This window comes from Mauremys reevesii, linkage group 7 (assembly GCF_016161935.1).
Source record: "Mauremys reevesii isolate NIE-2019 linkage group 7, ASM1616193v1, whole genome shotgun sequence".
NCBI classification, from domain to species: Eukaryota; Metazoa; Chordata; order Testudines; family Geoemydidae; genus Mauremys; species Mauremys reevesii.
Genome location: NC_052629.1, coordinates 63,165,296 through 63,191,083, shown reverse-complemented (window position 1 = coordinate 63,191,083; position 25,788 = coordinate 63,165,296). Strand labels below are relative to the sequence as shown.

At 39.4% G+C, this 25,788-nt stretch overlaps 1 protein-coding gene across 18 annotated transcripts in view; it reads left to right on the top strand.

Moving 5' to 3' along the window:
• Positions 1-25,788, top strand: part of KAT6B (lysine acetyltransferase 6B) — a 226,076-nt gene that overhangs the window by 114,277 nt on the left and 86,011 nt on the right. For 10 of the 18 annotated variants that reach the window (XM_039480888.1, XM_039480885.1, XM_039480884.1 and 7 more), the window contains 4 exons: positions 16,509-16,617; positions 21,945-22,060; positions 22,322-22,403; positions 25,254-25,386. In XM_039480888.1, coding sequence (XP_039336822.1) covers positions 16,509-16,617; positions 21,945-22,060; positions 22,322-22,403; positions 25,254-25,386 — 440 coding nt within the window. Of the gene's footprint in view, positions 1-5,808; positions 5,870-10,484; positions 10,576-14,245; positions 14,342-16,508; positions 16,618-21,565; positions 21,684-21,944; positions 22,061-22,321; positions 22,404-25,253; positions 25,387-25,788 lie in introns of those variants that run through there. The other 8 variants (XM_039480893.1, XM_039480894.1, XM_039480895.1 and 5 more) reach the window with 8 other exon arrangements.

Sequence of the window (25,788 nt, the reverse complement as noted above, 5' to 3'; positions counted from 1 at the left end):
GAGCTGATCCTCAATTGAATCAAACAGGCTGGTGTGTACACTGACTCTTTGGGGATAACAAACCCGGTATTTTTGTGAGTCATTGGAGGCTGGATTTTGAGGACCTTGCACAAGAAGCAGCAGTAAGATTTAGATGCAGTCTAGTTGTGTGGATCTTGAGAGAAGCTGGAGTCAAAGATGAGGCCCTGATTACAGATCTGAGTTACAGGGAGGATAGTGGGAGATCTTGGGAAGGAAAAGATCAATAATTTAATTTTGGAGGCGTTGAACTTACTTTGGCAGCTGCACCTCAACAAAGATGCTAGAAAGAGGCGACAATATTAATTTAGACAGAAGGAGACAGATCCAGTTTAGAGAGGTAGATCTGCGAGTCTTTAGTGTAAAGCTGAAGTTGTGTTTGCCCTAAGATCCCCTAGAGATAGGGGGACTTGAGTGTGAAGCCCCACTGAAAGCTGGAGGGAACTGAGGGGGATCCTCCAAACAAAACACTGAAGGAGTGTTCTCTGTTTTCTTCCTTGGCAGCTGGTCCCTGAATGGATTTTGAGCTCTTTTTTGGCTGTTACTAGGTTTTCTTCAAGTTTGCCTACATCCCTGGCCTCCACCTGTCTTTCATTACATTTAGTTAGCCTTTCCTTTTAAATAGAAAATCCTCTCCCACTCCCTTGTGATTATCTATAGCATTCCACTGGATTTGTTTGTTCTTTTACAATAATGATACCTAGCTTTTTATGTAGCACTTTGCATCAGTAGATCTCAAAGGGCTTTACAAAGAGGTCAATATTTATTAGAAACAGAAGCACAGAGAGGTGAAATGACTTGCCCATGTTCACACAGCAGGCTAATGGCAAAGTCTGTACTCTACCTTAAAAGTTTCAGGGTGTTATCTGACTGCAGATGATGTAGTGGACAGTAGTTTCTTTTAGAGGTTTAGGTGATGTAAAGAGCCACAAGAATGATTAAAGGATTAGAAAACCTGCTTTATAGTGATAGACTCAAAGAACACAATCTATTTAGCTTAACAAAGAGAAAATTAAAGGGTGAGTTGATTGCAGTCTATAAATACCTACATAGGGAACAAATATTTAATAATGGGCTCTTCATTCTAGCAGAGAAAGGTATAATGTGATCCAGTGGCTGGAAGTTAAAGCTAGACAAATTCAGACTGGAAATAAGCTGTAAAAATTTAACCAGGAAAGTGATTAACCATTGGAACAATGGATTCTCCATTACTCACCGTTTTTAAAATCAAGATTGGATGTTTTTCTGGAAGATCTGCTCTAGGTATTATTTTGGGACGTTCTATGGCCTATATTACACAGGAAGTCAGACTAGATCATCATGATGGTCCTTCTCACACTGGAATCTATGAAAAGTATTAAACTATAGCTTCCTCAGACTATAACAGGGATCGGCAACCTTTTAGAGGTGATGTGCCGAATCTTCATTTATTCACTCTAATTTAAAGTTTCGCGTGCCAGTAATACATTTTAACATTTTTAGAAGCTCTCTTTCTACAAGTCTATAATATATAACTAAACTATTGTTGTATGTAAAGTAAATAAGGCTTTTAAAATGTTTAAGAAGCTTCATTTAAAATTAAATTAAAATGCAGAGCCCCCCGGACTGGTGGCCAGGACCCAGGCAGCTTGAGTGCCGCCTTGGGCACATGTGCCATAGGTTGCCTACCCCGGACTATTAACTTGTAAGCTACATTGCTGTCTTCTTTTTTTCTGTTCTTGCATGTTTCTTCAGAAGGTGTAATTCAAATAACTAAAACTCTGCCCAGCAATTTTAGCATAACCAAATGCTTCCAAAGGAGGAACTGTTTCTATAATTGTTTCTGATCACAGGTTGCTTGAAGGTTAGCCTGCAGATTAGAAGTGATTACTCCGTGATGCAATTAAAATTGTAACACATTCAGAAATATTTTAGGCAGGTCCTTTTTGCTAGGCAAAATCTAATGCTATTCTGATCCTTTTTAAGATATAAAGTGGTGGTAGCATGTGTAGTGAACCTTAACAAACCTAGTCAGGAGTTTGAGGGACACCTTTTTCCATCTTCCTAGTTCCATAAGCCAGTGACTAGTAGATGGAAAAAACAAACAAACCTGCAATTGTGAAGAGTGAAAGCAGAAACAGAGCTTTGATGTGGAAACCTTACTGCAATGGACCAGGATACCTAAACTACCCACTAAAAGGCATTGGCCACTGATGACTGAGAGTTCCAGCAAAGTTCCAGCTTGTATCAGGCAATTATAATATACTTGGGTGCCTCCTGTGATAAAAGATCTGACAGCATCTTGGATATAAATTAGATTTGTACTGAGATATTCTGATGAGGTGCTGATGGGGAAAACTTGCTTTTCTGGTTTAACAAGTGATTGGTAGCAGTCCAGAACTACAAGGTGATCAAACTGGAAAGGAATATTATTTAGCACATATCTGACCACTTCAGCTGCTATGATCTGACTGCTCAGCAAAAATTCCCAGTGGCGAGGGAGTTGTCAGGTTCTTCTCTCCGAACCATGAGTTCAGTGTGGGAGGAGATGAGGAAAAGCCTCAACCTTTCCAACAACATAAAAGTTTAAGGTCCTATATTCTACAGCGCTTTCAGTGATTTTTATGAGGAAAGAGGAGACTGTCCTCTTCATCCCCATTCTTATTTTGAATGGGATGCCTGGAAAAGATGGCAGAGTGATATAGCCAACCTTCCCTTTGCTATCTAGGGGAAGGAGGAATCTTCTTCCTTCTTTTTTGTGAGGTCACTTGAAAAGGAAGGTAATCTGCCTTCCCCTAAGGGGTGTGGTTTGGCGGGAGTGGCCAGGACATGGGATTAACTTGTTTTAGGCCACTGCAAGATGACAACTTCTAACTCTGAAACTTTCCCTGCTTGGTAAGTAATCAGGACTGACTAAAGTCAGCGTATCCAGCAGCACAATGGGATTAATGTACTTGCTCTACACTTTAGGTTTAAATGCAACCTTAGGTCATAAGTGAAGATGAGTTGATCTAGCTTTTAATTTGTTTATATCACCAAACCATCATATAATTTAGTACAGTTTGGCACAATTGGTAGTTGGCTTTTCTTAGCATATGCGCAACGTGCCTCAGGTGGGTGCAGACCAGGATTCATCACTGAATTTGGTCCACTGGTTAGATTATTAGCTTCTCGGGCTTGGAACGGGTACTGATGAGGAGTTCAACATGAATGCTGATCCATGTTTCTACTCATGATAGGTCAAGAGCTAGAAATTGCATGCCATTACTGGGCTATAACTAAAATTTGGTGAAGAGATGCTTGTACAGGGACTATAACTAATGCTACTTGTAGTTTGTTTTTATGCCTACCAAACTTAAATGCACAATTTAAAGGGACACTCTCAACTTCAAAATCCTCCTTTCTGTGAGGAAAATGTATGTGTACCTACAGTGGTTAGAAATAACACCTAAGATTACTGTAACTGAAAGAAGCTCCTTTCCTTAACTCAAATGATGCTTATAAGCATATATTTTAAAAGTGAATATAAGAAAAATGGCACATTTGTTTAAAGGAAGTTGCTCTACTCAGGAACTGGAATTTTAATAAGTTACTTAAATTTCAGTTTGATAGTATCATTTGAAAGGATGGTGTGAGGAGAAGTTACTGAAGTTATGAAATTTTGAAAAATGAGACTCTGTTCAAGAAATTTAAAATCAATTAGACTCCCTTCAGTGTTGCCATGCAATATTCTTCATAATATGCTAATTCTATGCTTTTTTTACATGTTCTGATGAACAGTGAAATAATTATGTTGACATTTGAAGTATCATCCTTGGCATCTGAATGGATGCCCATTGAAATGATTAAGGGAATTGACATCTCAGAACTACTGTTTCAGGCTGTCTGCAGACTCAGACAGACTTCTCTGCCTCCATTACACTCAGGTCGTGGTTTTCTCCACAACCATAACAGCTTGAGGTTGACTTTTTTAAAAATGAAAGCTGAGACACTGGAGAACAACTGTGAGATTTGTTTTCACCTCTCAGCTATTTCTTTGCATATTCCTCTGGGTGGTGTGCCCCACACTTTGGGAAATACTGATTTACAGTGGCAGGAGATTATTGTTTAGGTTTCAGTCTATGTGGTTATAAATTGCAACCAGACAAAGAGTAAGATTCAAGAGATAGTAGACTTCGGGTTAACATTGTAGGGAACCAACCCAAGGCCTTGGCATTACTTAAGTCTTATTTTGACTTAAATTGCTAAAATTGTATTCAATTCATGCCTAGCTCTTGAGGCGGTCCCCTGCACATGGGGTGAATTTTAATCTTAAGTTTTCTACATATATGTGTATTTTGTATAGTGCCGAGTGCAACGGGGCAATCGTCCTGAGTGGGACATTTGAATGTTACTGTGGTAGATGTAATACATCATTATAGAGATTAGTGTAGGGTTTTATTTTTAATCTCTTGAATCATGTGTAGAACATAGATAGTTTCATTTGAAATAGACTAGAATTTGACTTTTTATAGCATCTTTCATATTCTAGACCCAGGGTTTTCAAACTAGGGGTCAGGACCACCCCTCAAGGAGTTGCAAGGTTATTACATGGGGGGTCACGAGCTGTCAACCTCCACCCCAAACCCTGCTTTGCCTTATGCATTTATAATGGTGTTAACTATATTAAAAAGTGGTTTTAATTTATAAGTGGGGTCGCACTCAGAGACTTGCTATGTGAAAGAGGGCACCAGTACAAAAGTTTGAGAGCCGCTGTTCTAGACATCCAAAGTGAGAAATTGGATACTGTTGTCTGAGTACAACTTTACTCCGATATAACGCGACCCGATACAACACGAATTTGGATATAACGTGGTAAAGCAGTGCTCCGGGGCGGTGCTCCGCACTCCGGTGGATCGAAGCAAGTTCGATGTAACGTGGTTTCACCTATAACGCGGTAAGATTTTTTGGCTCCCGAGGACAGCGTTATATTGAGGTAGAGGTGTAGTAGTTTTTGTGAGCTCACCTGTACTAGTACAAATTGAAACATTCTCTTCCTGTTTGACAAACCTATTGCTGCCTCATGAAAATCTTGAAAAATATCCCATTTAGAAACCATCTTTTAGTGTATGCTGTTTTCTGCATTTCTTCCCCCACTAAAATGTTACGCATGTAAACCTAGGATTTTTTCATAAAGGTGTGTACCTATTATACAAAATTCCATCAACTGTAATTAGTGAATGTTGCTACTGAACATTCTATATTGATTTGAAACATTAGGGGAAAATAGTGTGGCTGAGAACTGTGTACTTCCAGAGTGCACATCAGTGATGGGTGAAGTGTTTCTACAGTAATTAATAAGGGCTTTGGATGGGAATCTGTTCTAAAAATGCAAGTGCTAGGTGAATACATGTTGGCCTATCTACTTTGAGCTTAGGTGCATTCTGGCACTTTTAAGCTAAAAAGAAAAGTGATCTTAAGGGTAAGCACAGGGCTAGGAGTCAGAAGACCTGGTTCTGTCATGACTTGCTGTGTGACCTTGACCTTTAGTGTGTGTCTGCCTCCGATTCCCAATTTTAAAAAGTGTTATCCCCATTTTACTACTTCACAAGGGTGTTGGAGGCTCAGGCAGTTGAATGTTTTTAAAGCACTTTGAGACCCTTGGATAAAAAGCTGGTAATGGTGGTATGACTATATATTTAAAGAACTTTTAACAGAAGTATTTCCAAGCACCTGCTTCTCTTTATTACACACCTGAAACCTAAATCCTAACCGTGACATCATAATCATTCTTTCAATCAACTGTGATGTCAGAAAGACAGTTTGACTTTAGATGACAAACAAGCATGAGCAGAAATGGTGTGTGTGTGTGTGTGTGTGTAAAAGTAAGGAGGTGGGTTATCAGTTCTAGAGAATAGTCTACTCTTTATCGACACAACAGGTGCAGTTAGGGAAATGCAGTTTAAAGAACTCATCATACCATGCCAATGTGCCTCATCAATGATCAACCATCAAAATAATATGGCCCATTTGGTCCTTGGCCTGTCTTCTGAGTAGGGTGACCAGATGTCCTGATTTTATAGGGACAGTCCCCAATTTTAGGTCTTTTTCTTATATAGGCTCCTATTACTCCCCACCCGCTGTCCTGATTTTTCACACTTGCTGTCTGGTCACCCTACTTCTGAGGCAGTAAAAGGGTGCCAGTTAGCTTGGCTCTGACAGTGGTCTATATATGCAGACCTCTGTCTCAATAGGAACTGAAATTAAAAGCAGACTCTTCAGGGGCCATTTAATAACATTATGGAAATATAGAAAATGCCAGAGAAAGTAGATTTATGCTTCTAATTGGAATGTTTTTAGAAGTCTTTCATGAGGTTGTAAATAGAGTTTAGCAGTTTGCAGAAGGATACAGATTATGGGACCATGGCATGGGATCCACAGTTAAGGTCGTGGCAATTTCCATTTTAAACAGTTTTGACCCCAGCATCTAACTTGCTTAAAAAGCTCTTTTCAGCCTGAGATTACTCGCATGCTGTCTGTATCCACAGAATTTAGATGTATCATGTCTGTGTATATAATATATATAAAATACTTAACTCTTTTCTAGTAGAGGTGAAGTTTTGATATAAGGGAGTTTGTGGGACAATAGTGAGCTTGACTTTTCAAAAAGATTTGGAACTTTTTTCTTTAGAAACTTGTATTTTAAAAAAGCACAAATTTAAAAATCTGATTTCTTTAATGTATATTTGTAATATGGACTCTCATTAAGAACATAAGTAACTTTGAGCATGGTAGGAGTCTGCCTAGCACAATATCTTAACCTTTGATTGGAGATCTAGGTGCTGCCCCTGTACAAATAAGAATAGTCTAATAGAATTCAGTGGAACTACACGAAGGTATGAAGCTACTCACTGGCATAGGAGTTTGCAGGATTGGGAATTTAGAATTTCTGGAAGATCTCTCATAGGTTTGACATATGACCTTTAAACACCAACACACTACCCCAATCTTAAGTAACATGGAGAGTGTCTGAAGAACATGCAACTTCCATAAGGTCATTAGCAACCAATGAAAAGAAATACAAGCTCTGTTGACCCTTTGGGCAAATTTGTCCTAGTGTAAATTCATTAAAATCCAGTGGAGTTACACCAACTGTTAATTTGGCTCACTAGGAAAAGCTCATTAATTTCTTAGAACAAATACCTGTGGTTCATGAAAACTATAAGTACAGGTTGCATAGGGTAGATGATAAGCTCAGTGATGGTGGTACTTAAGTCTTGTCTAAAAACAACTTGCACTGGTTTAACTAACATAACAATGTCATACTTTGAAATTGTGAGTGTTGAGTAGAACCCTCTTCGACATTGTTACTGTATTTGTAACATTAATGAAAAAGTACCTCTTAGCAAATAGTAATAGTTCTTTTTATTAAAGTTGAAATAACAAAGTGCTGAACATTGTAGATACATTACTTCAGTGGTTATATAAAACATTTTTATTATTTTATAGCTCAGTCTTGTCTTTGGTATGTACTGTAGGAGAGACAGCTTGCTGCCTAGCTCCAGGTCATGAAGTGTGCAGCTGGAGGGCACTTGCGTTCCCCATGGGCATGTCTCAGAACTATTGATGGCAGTGAAATTACTATCACTGTAGGATTCTAGTATTTTTGTGACATTCAAGGGGTTGATTAACTACAGTAGTCTGGTGTATACACAAATGGTAGTTAGATACCTAGTAAGATGTTAAAATACAAATGAATTACACATGTTCTGTCATGTTTCAGAGTAGCAGCCGTGTTAGTCTGTATCCGCAAAAAAAATAGGAGTACTTGTGGCACCTTAAAGACTAACAAATTTATTTTAGCATGAGCTTTCGTGAGCTGCAGCTCACTTCTTCGGATGCATAGAATGGAACACACAGACAGGGGATATTTATACATACAGAGAACATGAAAAGGTGGAAGTATGCATACCAACAGGCAGAGTCTAATCAATTGAGATGAGCTATCGTTAGCAGGAGGAAAAAAACTTTTTGAAGTGATAATTAAGATGGCCCATAGAAGGTGTGAGGAGAACTTAACATAGGGAAATAGATTCAATTGGTGTAATGACCCAACCATTCCCAGTCTTTGTTTAGGCCACAGTTAATAGTATCTAGTTTGCATATTAATTCAAGTTCAGCAGTTTCTCTTTGGAGTCTGTTTTTGAAGTTTTTTTGTTGCAAAATTGCCACCTTCAAGTCTGTCACTTAGGGCTTGGCTACACTTACAAATTTGCAGCGCTGCAGCAGGGTGTGAAAACACACCCTCTGCAGCGCTGCAAATTGCGGCGCTACAAAGCGCCAGTGTAGTCAAAGCCCTAGCGCTGGGAGCCGCGCTCCCAGCGCTGTCCGTTATTCCCCACAGGGAGGTGGAGTACGGACAGCGCTGGGAGAGTTTTCTCCCAGCGCTGGCGCTTTGACTACACTTAGCGCTTTGAAGTTTAAGTGTAGCCATAGCCTGAGTGGTTAGAGAGGTTGAAGTGTTCTCCCACTGGTTTTTTAATGTTATGATTCCTGATGTCAGATTTGTGTCCATTTATTCTTTTGCGTAGAGACTGTCCGGTTTGGCCAATGTACATGGCAGAGGGGCATTGCTGGCACATGATGGCATATATCACGTTGGTAGATGTGCAGGTGTACGAGCCCCTGATGGCGTGTCTGATGTGATTAGGTCCTATGATGGTGTCACTTGAATGGATATGTGGACAGAGCTGGCATCGGGCTTTGTAGCAAGGATAGGTTCCTGGGTTAGTGTTTATGTTGTATGGTGTGCGGTTGCTGGTGAGTATTTGCTTCAGGTTGGGAGGCTGTCTATAAGCGAGGACTGGCCTGTCTCCCAAGATCTGTGAGAGTGAGGGATCATCTTTAAGGATAGGTTGTAAATCTTTGATGATGCGCTGGAGAGGTTTTAGTTGGGGGCTGTAGGTGATGGCTAGTGGTGTTCTGTTATTTTCTGTCATGATACTCTCACATTAACGAATAGTAGAAAATGCCTCGAGTCCTAATTTTTTTTTTAACATATATCAGGAGAGTGTGTTGGAAGTCCCCTCCTCTCCTGTTTTAGCATCTGAAATCTTCACAAACTATCAGTAACACACAGGGTGGATTTGATTTAAATCAAATCATGATTTAAATCACTAGTCAGGAAGACTTGATTCAATATTGGATTTCTACATAAAAGTGCATTCTTGTTGGTTGTTATATTCTTAATGCATATCCTTCACAACTCAGAGATAGATGTAAGTTTCATTTTTAGAATGTACACACTATACATTTTTAAACAGTGATTTATTTTCTAAACTTTTCAGATTAGATTTACAGCTATATTAGAAAATGAATGATTGTTTGGTTATTTCATATACGAAAAGTAGTTGAAGCAGATATTTATGAAGTCATTGAGAGGTGAACGATCTCCAATTGAACGGGTTAATAATTAATATTTGGAGGATTTTCTTGCCATGCTGTATTAGGAGGAGAACAACACCAGGCAGACGTTTTAAATTGTTTTATTTAACTAAAACAACATAAAGTATTCTGGATTTTTTTCATCAACAGCAACATATAATATTTTAACAAAACAAGCATATATCCTTCACTTCTCACATTTATCTCCAGACTTCTTCTCCTTGTCCAAATCTATTCCACCCCCAACAATCTTCTATTCACTGAACTTTTTGAAACTTTGCACTTTTAGAGAGAGGTAAGGGATTGACTCTGTGTACACAAATTTGCAGAGGGACAATAGAGTTGAGGTCTGTTATTTCTTACCTCTATATAATAATTATTTAAAACGTTTTTGCTGTTAACAAGCATGATACCTCTGGAGACACAAATCCACAGTTTGAGAACTGCAAAACTAAGCATCTCTGATGGTATCTTCTAGACCAGTGCTTCTCAAAGCTGATCCACCACTTGTTCAGGGAAAGCTCCTGGCGGTCCGGGACGGTTTGTTTACCTGTCGTGTCTGCAGGTTCGGCCGATCGTGGCTCCCACTGGCCTGGAGTGGCGAACCGCGGCCAGTGGGAGCCGCGATCGGCCAAGCCTGCGGACGCGGCAGGTAAACAAACCGGCCTGGACCGCCAGGGGCTTTCCCTGAACAAGCGGCAGCCCAATTTTGAGAAGTACTGCTCTAGACTGAGCACTGAGTCCCATTGTGTAGATAGAAAGATTAACCTAAATAATCTCTACAGAAGCCTGTGGAACCCCATAAGATTGGGTTCCTAATCCATGAAGTATTGGAATTCATTTACAAAACTTTTCTTAAACATTACATGAATATATTGTCCCATAGTATAGAATTAGAATTTATAATACCTATTCCATGATGCTATACATTATAGCTCAAAAATATCTTAATTAAAATGATCTTTTTAGGTTTTTTCCTCAAAAAGCATTTTGTAAAAAAAACTGATTTAAATAAAATCTGATTTTTTTTAGTTTAAATAATTGTTTTTTATCCAACCTGGTAGTGTACAAAGTTCTCAAACTGAGGAGAAATGGGAGGGGAGGCGATTTTAAACCTTGGAAATTTTACTAGTGATGATCACTCTGCATGATCTGGTAAGTCAGAATCTCTTGAAGAGAAAATACAATTTAGAAACATTAAATTACTATATTTAAAAACAAAATGAAATCATATATATCACAATATTTTCACTGGCTCTCAAAGTAAATAGGTGGGAAAAATGGCTCTTGATTAATTAGGTGTATTGAAGGAACAATGGCACATTGTTTGGACAGGTGGCATGCAACCTCTAATAGCTCATCTGACTAGACATGTTTTTAACATAATTAGTAACTGCATTCTTTAAAAAAATGAGCTTTTAAAATTAATTTAAAGTTGGTAGCAAAATTATTAGTTGTATTTATCTTCTACAATCAGAAAACCTATTCAGGTTCCGGATTTATTCAGTCAACATATTTTCTATCAAATCAGTTCAGTTTACAAGACACAACAAGATTTCTTTAACTATACTAGTATTGTGAGTTCAAGATGAAAGTCATGCTGTGTCTCTTCTGCTTCCTGCAGTTATTGCCAACTACAAAGATTGTGGGATCTGAGCTTACCTGGCAATTCTTGTTCATATAAGAGGCAGAGTGGAATTACTTTGTTCTCTTTACCTGTTACCTTTGTGGTGATGACACTGGTATTTAATTACTTGGGTTGGGCAGTTAAACTAATGGATATGACTTGAAAACACAGGTATAAGTACGAGGGATGTACAGTACTTAATATGCTATTTTTAGTTTGTGTTGGATTAGTAGAAAATTATTTCTTGTACATGTCCTAGTTGAGACAACTGTGAGCCAAAATAATCCTACAGACAGTTTGTATGCCATTTCATTTAAAATCCTAGGCACATAATTTTGGATAATTGAGTTAGAGTATTGGGAAAGAGTCTTAAAGTGTTTTGAATTTTCGGTGATAGGTAGCACAGCAGACATTATTTTTGTCTTATAATGCACTGGTGCACTGAGATAGTTATCATTAATATAAATGGCTGACGGCGAACATCAGCGCTGTAGGGTTCTAGGAAACGTAGCATGAAGTGATAGGATCTGTAAGCTTTCTATTATTAGGTTTGTTATGGGGACATCAGTCTTTCTAGCCCTGAACTACCAACAACCTTTGTCCTTTATGTTACCTTTAGTTAAAAACAAAAAAGAGCATGAATGCTGGCCGATAGCCATGTCTCTCTTACAGCAAAAAAATTATCTGGGAAAGACAAATGAGATGGTAGACCTGGATTTGTTTCATTACATGAATGATATGTGACATTTTGTGAATTATTTATTGCAGTAAGCATGGCAGAAATGACTAAACCATTGTTAAATCAAATCAAGGAAAGAATACTATGACTGCAAAGACAGGATTTTCGCTGGCCTCTGTTGAGGGAATATTATTGCTTTTTAAATCAGATTATTCTTTTAATTGTTGTTTAAAGGGCCAAAAGTGTTCCTGCATTTGAGCAGTTGTAGGTAATAACTGGATCCACCAATGGGTAGCTCTGGTTGCCTGACATTTTTTTAAGGTGATGGCAGGGTCAGTAACCAATTTGTAGTTGTTTTTGCAAATTCTTTAAAGGTTTCTGTACTGGAGAAACGTTCCTAACACTCTTAGAAAGTACTTTTGCATAGGCAAAAATTGCAGTGTGCTTGAAGTGGGAGGGAGGGGCTTACTGAATTCAAAAGGCCACTGTTGAGCAAGAACAATCAACACAGCTCTTTTTTTCTTCTCTCACTTCTTGCATCGGTTTTTAAACTTTGAAATGAAGAATGCTCCGACCAGTAAGGTTAATGAAGCTATTGAAGGTCACCCCACAACAATTTAAAATAAATTATTGAAATTCATTTTCACTGTTTTAGAAACATGATTGAATTAGAAATGACACAATGCTATAATTTTCCTAATTATTTCTTTCAAGGTGGCGATTTGATTTTTCAGCAGTGAACATAATTTGTAACAATTTGTGGCATTAATAAAACTAATCAGTACGTGTTGTCTGCAGTTATATTTGACACAGCGGAAGATGATGTTTCAGTCTCCTTTAATGCAGTTATGGAAAATTAAGACCAATAAATCTATGATTCCTGATAGATTCAAAAATATTTTGGTAAGGGTGGATTTTGTGTGTGGTATGGTGTGGTGTGTTTGTGTCTGTCTGAGAGTATGTGTGAATATCAAAATCCTTTAAATTATGTTTTAAAGGGACATTCCAGCAAATAACAAAACTGTAGTTCTGAGAAATAAATGTTTGTTTAATGCAGTATGTTAACAGCTATGAAAACTACTACCTCTATGCATTCAAGAGTCTACACATAAACAGATGTATGAGGCCTTAGTATTGCTAGGAGTAGTAAAGAACCATTGGGAGAAGTAAATGTAGACTTGTATGTTCTTAAAAGGAATTTCTGTAGTAACAATATATAATACCAGTGGTTGGTTAAGTGTTCTCTTGCCTCTTTTTCCACTTGGAAATGCAAAAATGTTGATTTGGAGCTTGTGTATCTTTTAAAATATCATTTGTTCAGTTTGGTATCTAAACTAATACTGTAGTTCTGCTGCATTCCAGATCTTTCACATGATTTTTTTAACTGTTTTGTTGTTACCTTCTAGTAATTATGAAACTTAAAAATTCTGTTAGAACCTAAATTGTGCAAACATTTAGTACTTCCTACTGTGAGTGCTTCCATTTGAAGAAATGTCTGCAGGATCAGACCCATAAGCATCCTTAGTAAGCTAGCCTTTTCTAGCTAATGTGATGTTTTTAACGCATTGAAATCTATTACACAAATTATTTTGAAGTATTTTAATATGTTGATGTTAGGTTGTCATACAGCAGAGGAAGAACAGTGAGACCCTTCAACTGAATTCCTGATCAGAAAAATGTGCTTTTTTGGAAAAACAAGGCTAAATTAAAGTTTGTGTTTGTCTAATTTATTCCCATAGAATATGTTGATTTAATAGGGACATACAAATTGCCAAATCGGATCAGATCAGTGGGGTCCATTTAGTTCAGTATCCTTTCTCCAACAGAGGCCAGTACCAGCTGCTTCAGAGGAAGGTGCAAGAAACCCCTCTAGTGGACAGTTATGGGATAACATGTCCTCAGAGAGAGTTTCCTCTGACCTAATATTTAGAGCAGGGGTCAGCAACCTTTCAGAAGTGGTGTGCCGAGTCTTCATTTATTCACTCTAATTTAAGGTTTCACGTGCCAGCAATACATTTTAATGTTGTTAGAAGGTCTCTTTCTATAAGTCTATAATATATAACTAAACTATTGTTGTATGTAAAGTAAATAAGGTTTTTAAAATGTTTAAGAAGCTTCATTTTAAATTAAATTAAAATGCAGCGCCCCCCGGACCGGTGGCCAGGACCTGGGCAGTGTGAGTGCCATTGAAAATCAGCTCGCGTGCCACCTTTGGCACGCATGCCATAGGTTGCCTACCCCTGATTTAGAGTTACTTTATGCCTTGAGGGTCTCGGTCTCTTCCAAAGTTCTAATGTATTTTTGTAATAGTTATTATTATAGCTTGTGATATTCTTGTTTTCCCTACAAATGCCCAATCTTTATTTGAATTTTGCTGAGCTCTTAGCCTCAGTTGTATATACTGGCAATGAGTTCCCACAATCTAGTTGTCTCTGATGTGGAATAGTAATTTCCTGTTACCAGTTTTGAATTTGCCATCTTCAATTTTATTTAATATCCCCTTGCTCTTGTCTCATTAGAGATGGTGTTGTTTTAAGTTGGAGTAAGCGTGGATGAGAGGTGTTGTGGTAGTTGGGCCTACCAATGTACTCTAGTTGTAAGCCCCACTGTAAAAGGTACGTAAAAGTTCATAAGATGTCACAACAACCTAGAACAACAAATGGTGGTGGGAACAGGTGCAAGAAAACCAAACAGGAAAAACTGAATTAGTCCAAACAAAAAAGCCTGCCGAGATGGTTCAGGGAGTATGCTGAAACCATGCTTGGTTAAAACAGAACACGTGGAATTGGAAATTAATGAACCAAAATTGGTGTGTTGTATATTAGGCCTAACTGGTGGACAAAATAGTGAGGGAATGGGCTATTCCACCCATCACTCCCTTTTTGGGTCTTTAAAGAGACTTTGGGGGAAAATACAAAAAGAACAGATCGAGGCTAGTGGAGCAAGCTTCACCATAATATCTGTCACCCCCACCCTCTTCTGACACGCCGGACCTTGTTTGTCCTAATCCTGAGGGATGCCCTAACTAGATAGGGCCAGAGAGCGGGATCCAGATATCATCGCCATCCCTACGAACTCCAGCTGAATTCCAGATACCACCTGAGATTAAATGAGGTTGGACTTTAGCAACAGTTCCCACCCGTCGCAACTAACTTAGTCTCTTTTCCCATCTCAGATACTCCCATCGAAGAGACTGTCAAACAAGGGGTTTTTCCTTCTAAAAAAATCTCTCTAGCTAATGGGAAAAGGAAAAAGGGATGTTGCTAAAATGAAAGCCTCATTCAAAGCTTTACATTTTAAATCAGGGTTGGGCAAACTACGGCCCAGATCCAGCCTGTCAGGGCTTTGGATCCAGCCCACGGGATTGCCCCCCATGGCGCCATGAGCCCCGCGCCACTCTCAGAAGTTGCCAGCTCCATGTCCCTGCGGCCCCTGGGCGGAGGGGCAGAGGGCTTCGTGCGTTGCCTTTGCCTCCAGGCACCGCCCCCCACAGCTCCTATTGGCGGGGAACCGCGGCCAATGGGAGCTTCGGGGGAGGTACCTGGAGGTGCAGCAAGGGGCTCTTCCTGGAGCGGTGTGGGGCTGGGGACAGGGCAGGCATGCCGGGAGCCTGCCCCGGCCCCAGTGCGCACCGCTGCCACCCCGGAGCCGCTTTAGGTAAGCGGGGCAGGATCCTGAACCCCGCCTGCACCCCCCCAACTTCCTGCCCTAAGCTCCCTGCCTGCACCTTGCACCGCTCCTGCACCCCAACTCCCTGCCCTGAGCCCCCTCGTACGCCCTGCACCCCAATCCCCTGCCCTGAGCTCCATGCTGCACCCTGTACACCCCAACCCTGCCGCACCCTGTACACCCCAACCCTGCCACACCCTGCACCCCTCCTGCACCCCAACCCCCTGCCCTGAGTCCCCTCCCGCAGTCTATACCCCTCCTGCACCCCTGCCCTGAACCCCCTCCTGAACTCTGCACCCCTCCTGCGCCCCAACCCCCTTCCCTGAGTCCCCTCATACACTCCGCACCCCTCCTCTGCCCCAATCCTTTGCCCTGAGGCCCTTCCTGCACCCTCCACGCTCCCTCCTGCACCCCAACCCTCTGCCCCGGCCCTGCTTACAATTTCCCCACCCAGATGTGGCTTTGGGCCCAAAAAGTTTGCACACCCCTGTTTTAAATGCTTTCACTGTGTTTCCTGCTCCGTATTTTAATAAAAGGTTAAAAAGATTTTAAATGCTGTGTTTGCCATGGTACTAAGCAGGCTTAGGTCTGTGTATACCAAACCCCAGACCTTGTTTTACACTGTTTAATGTTAGAAGGTGACTGGGTTATGTTAACACGTTTGGCCCATTTATTCCAGCTAAATTGATACAGCTGAGCACAGGATGGATAGTTGCTCCTGGCTTTTCCACTGATGTGAAGCAACCTTGAGCAATTCATTTCACCATTTATGCCACTGTTTTCCCCATCTGTAAAAGAAGATGGTTTATTATCTTAACTGGATTGTGTTTGGGGCTAAATGAACATTTATAAAACACTTTGATACTACTATGATGAATGATACTATTGAGGCTCAAATGGAAGTTAAATGTAAGGTGAGGGAGATGACTACAACATAATATCGATTAGGAAAAATTAACTTCATATACCAGAATAAGTGTCTGATAAACCAAGAAACTAACATTTAGAAAATAAAATGAAGGTAAATTGTCCTCTGATTTTGAGGAAAGAGGACTGGAATGTCACTTTTTGTGTAAGAAAAGTAACAACAATTTGTATTTATTTTTGCCCTAGCCACGAGCTGATCCCATTCCAATATGTAGTTTCTGTTTGGGGACTAAAGAATCAAATCGTGAAAAAAAACCAGAAGAACTGCTCTCCTGCGCAGACTGTGGCAGCAGCGGTAAGTTGGTTCTACTTGCAAATTGTACAAGAGCCATCCTTAAGTCTATCTTTTTGGTCATTGTTCAGTATGTAAATTTCCTGTTACAGTCAAAAATAGTCTTAGGCCAAACTTTTCAAACCTGGATAACTAAAAATTAGACTCCTAAATTCATACTATTCATTTGGGCCTGAATTTCAAAGGATCTGAGTGACTTCAGCTCCCGCTGAAGTCAATGGGGGCAGCAGGTTTTGAAAATTGGGGCAAAAGCTTTGATTTTAGAAACCTACCTCTGGCATCCATGTTTCAAAATCTTATCCATCATCTCCAAGGCTATCAGTCTGATACATTTCACAAGCACTGAGTTACAGTATTTAAAATAAGTTGGGGTAGAGGATAGAGGAATTGGATATTATCTATACTGCTGCAGATTTTACATATAATTCTGTTCATTTTTACAAAATATATATGGATGAAAATACAAATAATATTTTTTAGTAAATGACTTGAAATATTAGCTAAGTGCTAGTATACCAGTTTCCCCATGTTTATCCTGCGGGGGAGGAAACCATTTATGAACCGATAATGCATGAAGATTAAAACATTGTTTTTAAAACATTAATTATATAAATACTGTATAGTCATGCATCCCTGCAGATCGGAGGGAGACTTTCAAAAGCACAAGTACAGTTAGGCATCCAACTTGCATGGAAAGTTGATGCCCTTTGCACCTTTGAAAATCTTCCCCAGATGTCATATGATTTTAAGAAAAGTTGCTTAAACGGCTCATTCTCTCTCTCCCTCCTCTCAGTGTAGAGTAACCCATCTTCCTCTTCTGACTAGCTCCCTGATAGCTTTGTCCTGGTCACCACACTTCCCCATGCTGCTGGCTCCATGGCAGTTACTCTTCTTTCAAAGTTTGTGGCAAACTTAAATTTGCATTTTACCTCTTAGCATAGAATCTTTCTTAAAATACTGAATTTTCATAATCTTTGCTTTGTATGTGTGAAATCCAGAGTATGAGTTTAGAAGTACTTACCCTGAGTTAACTTAATCTTGTACGATATTGTGACAACTTAGTGTTTATAGCAAGTAATTTTGGAGCAGACCCATAAAGGACTTTTAGATAGCTGTTCATTTTCCCAAAGGACTTTTCCCATAGGGTTCTGTTCTGTCACCTCTTGGTCAACATGTATATGAGGTTATTAATAGAATTAATGAAGTTGGCTGGTCATTGGAGACACAAGTATTCAGATAATACTCAGCTCTTACTCTTCCTTTTTGTCTGGATCATTCCTTGCTCTGCCCCAGACTTCCTATGTAACCTTGGGCAAGTCATGTATGCATGGTCTACACTAGAAAATTAGGTTGGTTTAACTAAGTTCGTCAGAGGTCTGAAAAACCACACCCTGAGCGCTGTAGTTAAGCCATCTTAAATTCCCCCATCGACCTAGCTACCACCTCTTGGGGAGATGGATTACCTACGCTGATGAGAGAATCCTGTCAGTTAGTGCAGATAATATCTACACTAAAGCACTACAGTGTAGACAAGCCCTTAATCTCTCTTTGACTTGGTTCCCCATATGTAAAATGGGGATAATAGCACTTTGCTATTTTATAGGGTGTTGTGTGGATAAATGCACTAAAAATTGTGAGGCACTCAAATTACCGCAGCAATGGCTCATATAAGTACCTGGATAAAACAGGACAGCATAGAATAGAATGTGGACGTCTATAACTGAAAAAAGGGAAATTTTCATTTATGCAGGATAAAGTTTTGCCATTATCCACTTCTGAATTGATTTGTATCACCTTGCGATAGACTTCCATAAGCATGTATCCTAATGTATTTACACCATACAGTAAAGCAAATTGCTGGATTTTCTATATTAGAAAGTTCATGTTTCCTTTAACTGTTTTAGTTGTGACTTACCAAATTCTCTGTGCTTTCTGTCAACCCCAAATCTAATATTCTTTAGAAATGAACTGGATTGGTACGTAGTTTGTTACACTGGCTTTTTTGCAAACGTAGTTTGCATTAATCAGGATGTAATAAATATCAGCTATTCTTCCATTATAAAACAATCTCTGGCAGTTTTAAGGAGCATTAGAATTGGAAGCCTTGACTTTCATGGATCAGCTTCCATTTGAATTAACACTGATGCATTCTCTCTGCCTCATTAAGACTAAATTATCTTTAATTAGTTCCTCAGATGTATTAGATACACAAAATGAAATGTTGAGACTGCCAATCAGATCACCAGATGGCTAAAGTTTAGTTACTGATGATTTATTAAAATAAAAACCAATCTCAGAGCACCATATAAACAGAAAAACTTGACAGTGTGGCGGCTCATTGTAATTGGACTTGTGATTTGCACATTGCAGCACGCCTACAAGCAGGTTCCTCTGTACAGGGGTTAAAGAAACTATAGGAATAATCTGCATTCTTGCTGAACAGAGCAAGTCTATCTGTGAAACTGGGATTCAGGGGTTAAACTGCAATGCCTATTATCAGCGTATGTTTTTCTATGCTCCCCTGCATTCTTTGTTTCAGTCACATGTGCCGTTTCATACGGGGGTTCTCTGACTCCAGCAAGAACAGAGGGAAACTTTAGGTATGCATGGGAGGGAGAAGACTCCTAAAAGGAAGGGGAACTGGCCCTGGGGTTTGTTGGGAACCAGGTTTCATCTCCATTTCCCAATCATGTGGGGCCTGGGTGCACTAAGGCGGCATATTCTCCCTCTGAAGTGACTGTAATCCTCCATCATCAGGAGGGTTCTTTCAAAGAGGCCATTCAGAATTGAAATCTTGGGGGAGCTCTGTGTTGCTCACTGCTGGTCTTCTCCAACAGAGTACACATAGAACTAGCTAGGGCATCTGGTCACCCTGCTCCTGGCCTTGCTGATGCTGCTGTGCACTGTAGCAGTGATATTGTTCAGCTTTGGCAGTTTCCTAATAGCCCTTTGATCCTCATGCTGGCTGCCTCTCACCTATGTAGAGGAAGGATCATATTGCTTTTGCTCCCCACTGCACAGCTGAGAGGTGAAAGGTGCCAAAGAGCTTTGGAGAGTGGAGCTAGTGTCATGCAGACTCATTTTTAATCAGTCAGTTTAGGACATGTTTGGAAAGAGGACAGAAGGAGATAGTTATGTTGGAGGTGGGGAAAAAAGGGGAAGAGAAGATGGCTGGAAGTTGAGGGGGCAAGGGAGAGTGGGATCTAGCAAATGTGCACAAATCTAGGTTAGACTGAAAAGGCAAAGTGCAAGGAGGCATGGGGGTTCAGGGTAGGAGGACAGAAGAACAAATCAAGAACAGTAGGGGACAGGGCAGAGGGAGAAAGGGAATTAGGGTCTGCGGGGCATGGGACAGATAACTTCAGTTAAGAGGATGGGGATTGGAGCCAAAAGTAAGGGGATAGTGAGGGCTGCCTCCCACACTCTGCTCATTTACTGGCCCATGTCCCATTTTTTTGTTCCAAAATACTGGGAGAGGGTGGTTGGTTTGGAAGGAGGAATGAACAACTAAGAAACCTCCAGCTATTAAAACATTTTTACTTGCATCCTGACTGTGACAGGTGTCCTGATCCTTTCTGTGTAAAAAATAAGGGCACTCTAGTGAATAATTCTCTTCCACGTAGAAGACCATTTGAAGCAAGTGATATGTCTGAATTGTGCAGCATAACAAGAATGGTGGAAATAGAAGACCACAAAATCTTGGAAACTCAGTATATTAACATATCTGGATTAGCAGGATAATAATTGCTTGTCTGTTACATAATGCTTATTTTCATATTTCTTTAAAAACGATAACTGATTTGTCACAAAATCACTCAATGGTAAACATAAATCTTTCAGATTTACAGATGAGGAAACTGAGGCAGATAGGTTGAGACAATTGCCATAGATGATAAAGAAGCAGAGCCTAAATTAGAATTTGAGAATCTGCTCTCAATTAAAATAAAAACTTCTTCTGTCTAATGATTCTTCTCCTCCAGCACCTGATAGTCTAAAACTGGGTTTCTCCAACTATATGGATACTTTGGAGCAAAGCTGCTTGAAGGATTATGGAGTGGTGAGGTCATCCCTGAGGTAGCCATATCCCTGCCTATTGGCGGGTTTTAGAGATTAGGACAAAGATAGGAAATTCTTTTATGCTTTATCCAATCTAGCTTTTTTGTGATGGTTTAGCTCATCCTCAGGTAAAGAGATTTACAGCAATCTAACTTGGAGGAGGAGACAGCCTGGATCACATGGCTAGGCTCTCCTCTGAGAGTGCACTGATAAATACGTACGAGAGCATTCCTTGTGACTATGACAATGCATCTGTCTAATAATAGTGATGAGTTCTTATGGCTCCAAAGCTTCTTACCATCCTGACAATTTATAGTCTGATGGCCTTGATCATCAGTGTGGGTACAGAACTGGCAAATTCTTCTTCCTTTAAAGATTCGCCCTTTCCTATCAGTATAACATCTGCCTTGTCAGAGTTAAGGGTGATTACTGGTGAAGTCATTGGCAATAATTGTTCAACCAATCCTGAAGAATACCACTGCATTTCCGAAGGTGCCTGATCATTTGCATTCTTTGAAGGAGGAATTGACTATCTTAACCATGAGAACTGTTTCCTCACCAAATTTCACTCCCCATGAAGGAGAGGGGTCCATTTCATAGGAGGTCATGGGTCAGATACTCCTTATTTCTGTTTGAAGCCAAAGATTTTTTTTAGAAAAGTTTTTTACATATAAATATCTTATTACATTTTTTATTTTACTGTTACCATAATATGTGTGTGGTGTAGGACAGTTTAAGTAGTAATATAACTAAAATGAAAGGAATATATTTATATAGGTCATTAAATATATTTTATTGGGTTTTCGGTTTTGCATACTTTAAAAATACTGTAATCTAGTTCTAAAATTTAGAAATGTATTAATGCTATTATATTAAACTCTTTAATAAATTATAGTTCACTGTGGCTACTATGAAAGGGATGGATTCAAGTGTATGAAGAGCATTTTTTTCAGAGTCAGTGATAGTTTAATATACTGTGGAGACAGCCTGGACAAGACATCATTCAGTTTCAGGTGCTTATGGATTTATTGACACATTATGATTACAGTAAATGCAAACTTTCCATCTTTACCCACATTAAAGCATTCTGAGCAGCTATTTCATATCCTCTTCAGAAGAGGAAAAATAAGTTGAGTAATATAAAGTTCTGAGAATAGTTGACATTGGCAGGGTTCTAGAGATGGAAAATGCTGCAGTGGTGTCATAGCTGTTGTAGAACACAGGAGTTGAAACTCTATTAAACCTCAACACATTTTAAATACTCTATTTTGCAGGGCATCCATCATGTTTGAAATTTTGTCCTGAGTTAACAGCAAATGTAAAGGCCTTAAGATGGCAGTGTATCGAATGCAAGACGTGCAGTGCATGTAGAATCCAAGGCAAAAATGCAGTAAGTTAATATTTTAATAGCGCAGTGTCTTTTTGAGTTCATGTTTGCATATTCACCCATATTCTGTGGGTTAGTCCCTTCAGCTTTACAATTTCAGGCTACTTTACAAAGAGTAAAAATATAAGCTTCTATATAATGTAATAAGCTCTATAATCAATGTTTTCAGTTTCTTTTTTTCTCTTACTGTCAGATTTAAAAATACAAAAAGTATTGATGCAGAATCTCTAGTAACTTTGTATTAAGCCTTTTTTTCAATTTCAGGATAACATGCTCTTCTGTGATTCTTGTGATAGAGGGTTCCACATGGAATGCTGTGACCCACCACTTTCCCGAATGCCTAAAGGTGATACTGAAAACCTTTCTTGTACTAATGTATTAATTAGACCAGATGTTCAAGTGCCAGGTTAGACTTTCAGCATTTATAGATTGCTTAGCAGTATGGTCCTGAACATGAAAAGCAAAGCCTCTTGAGCTTGACTGTTCCTAAGATTCCTTCCTGCAAAGTGAATGACATTCCTCTTGATCAATTTTATAACATGAGTTGAGTCACTGAACTATTTATTCAGAGTGAAGCTGTTGGGCAAGGCCATAGCTGACAACATATCGGATATACACACTAGAACATATCAGGGCACATGGAGAAAGCCTCTTTTGTGTCTTCCAGAAGATATCATTGTAAAAAGCCATTTGACAGTCATGTGGTCAGAGTTCCTCTCTTCTCTCAAAGGATCTCTTTCTCCATCTAGGATTATATGTACTGTATTTAATATCTCATTTTTGTATCACAGCTGATCACTGTTTTTTCTTATATTTCATTATTAAAATTGCTCTAGATATAAAGTTTTTCTTAATCAATATTTTTGTATTCATTTGCCCATCTTTAGGCTTGGCCAAGTAAGGTTAGGTTGTTAGCATATCTGAGTCACCATATTTTTGAAATTACAGCTAGATGTAATCTGGCCTTTTTTTTTTTCAAGAGCCATTGATATAGATGGGTTTGTAGTGCCTCCTTATATTTTTTTAAAATGTATAAACTGGTTAACATTTTGGAAGGGAATTTAGAGAAGCTGAAAATAGATGTAAACATGGCAACATTATATATTTATCAGTGTTATAAAGTTTGGTCCCACCTACACTGGGAACAAAAGCATCCACTACTGTACAACCTTCTTTAACATAATTACTGTTGACAAGGTTCTAAAACAATTTGCCTTACCAAACAGTGCTAAAAGAAACAATGCTATAGTCTGCTGCCACTGTGTCTGACATGGTTTAGCCTCCTCCAGAAAATTTTTTGGGACAGCGGTTAGGAAAATCCTGCTACTGTTAATTGTTTCTAAGCTGTATCTCCTACGTAGGCTTCACTATCTACTAGTGCTTGCATCGTCTAGGAGAACCACGTTACCTGAAATGGCTTTCAAGAACTATCTTGAGAACTATTTCAGGATCTTGGAATTGAACGGTATGGAAAAGGTCTAACGGGCCCATACGAAATGAGGAGTGGGGTATTTTTAGCACTGCAGCCAGTATAAAGTACACTGAGCATATCTAGAACCTGGAAGCGCCAACTGAACACAAATATTCTGAAAAGAACGAAATACTTTCAGAGAAGGAAGCAGGACTGGTGGGAATCAGCGGGGGGCAGGGAGGGGGGAGATGCCAGGTGCTATGGGAAGAAACCCAAGAGGGCACGCTACAAAGGGTCTTGAGTCAGCAGGTTTCAGAGTGGTAGCCATGTTAGTTGGCATCAGCAGAAACAATGAGGAGTCCTTGTGGCACCTTAGAGACTAACAAATTAATTTGGGCATAAGCTTTCGTGGGCTATAACCCATTTCATCAGATGCATGGAGTGAAAAATACAGTAGGCAGGTATATATATTACAGCACATGAAAAGATGGGAGTTGCCTTACCAAATGAGGGGTCAGTGCTAATGAGGCCAATTCAAACAGGGTGGATGTAGCTTATTCCCAACAGTTGACAAGAAGAGGTGAATATCAGCAGAGGGAAAATTACTTTTTGTAGTGACCCAGCCACTCCCAGTCTTTATTCAGGCCTAATTTTATGGTGACAAGTTTGCAAATTAATTCCAGTTCTATTGGAAATTTCAGTTTCTCGTTGAAGTCTTGTTCAAGTCTGTGTTTGAAGTTTTTTTTGTTGAAGAATGGCCACTTTTAAGTCTGTTATTGAGTGTCTCAGAGCAGATTGTAACATAAGCTTGATAAGTGTTGAATTAAGGTACTCCTCCACCTCGATATAACGCAACCCGATATAACATGAATTCGGATATAACGCGGTAAAGCAGTGCTCCGGGGGGGCTGGGCTGCGCACTCTGGTGGATCAAAGCAAGTTCAATATAACGTGGTTTCACCTATAACATGGTAAGATTTTTTGGCTCCCAAGGACAGCGTTATATTGAGGTAGAGATGTATCTTGTTGTGCCCTCAGCAGAGGGGTTGTATGGTGAGAAGTCTGATTGCGTTCTTCAGCCTCACATTGACTGGTCCAGGAAACCTAAATGAGAGTAATTAACAATATGAAACTGAGGGTATTCTACATTACCCAGGTTACTATGGGGCCACATGGGCAGTATAGACACACTTTATCGCTGGGGGAGAGCTCTCCCGACAATTTTAAAAAAACCCATTGGGCGAGCGATAAAGCTACCACTGCTCATTAGGGGGTGGGGGTTTTTTAATTGCCAGGAAAGCTCTCCCCCAGTGATAAAACGTGTCTATACTGATGCTTTTCAGTGCTAAAACTTTTGTCGCTCGTGGGGTGTTTTTTCACACCCCTGAATGACAAAAGTTTTAGCGCTGAAAGTGGCAGTGTAGACACAGCCTGAGAGAACATAGACGCTGAAACTACAGTAAAACTCTTCACATACATCACTTCATTTTCAATTGAAAACTTGGTCTAGTACTTCCTGTATGAAGAAAGGCCTGTCTGGCAGTAGAAAGAGGGGACACTTCTGCTAGTGCCACTCTCCCATGATCCTTGTTGCTATGAGAAGGAGAAAAGTATCCTTCTGAATTACAGAGAGAGTTTCCCTTCCTCCAACCATCCTTTTTGCTGGAGTAGACCTTATTGGAATAATGCATCTCAGGTTTAGCTTTCTATACCTTGGGTACAAACTGGACACCCACCTCATGCATGTACAGTTAAAACAAGTATGTTTTTTCTTAATCAATGCAGGGATGTGGATTTGCCAGGTCTGCAGACCAAAGAAGAAGGGAAGAAAACTACTTCATGAGAAAGCTGCGCAAATAAGACGACGATATGCAAAACCTATTGGACGACCGAAAAATAAACTAAAGCAACGAATGTTGTAGGTTCCCTTTTTCCAATTGACTATAGTGTTCTTGAAAAATGTAATACAGTGAGATTTTAGGTGACAGTTTATTTAAAACTAAACTACTGCTTTAGCTGAGTACTACAGCCTGAAAAAAAATCACATGCATAATCTTCAGTGTAATGGAAAATAATTAAGTACAGTTGGTATTTCTGAGTCTTCTGATGGCAGCAAAAAATTATCCTAAAAGTTTGCATCACTTCAAAAAGAATCACTGTTGGATCTAGGGAAGGAATTAGACTTAAATTCATATGTGAATAGTGCCATTTTTCCAAATACAAGTGGTGCCAGCAGTACTCAATAACAAATAGCCATATGATCGATTACTTAAAAAACAAATAAAAATCTATCATACCTGGGTTATCTGCACAATCCATA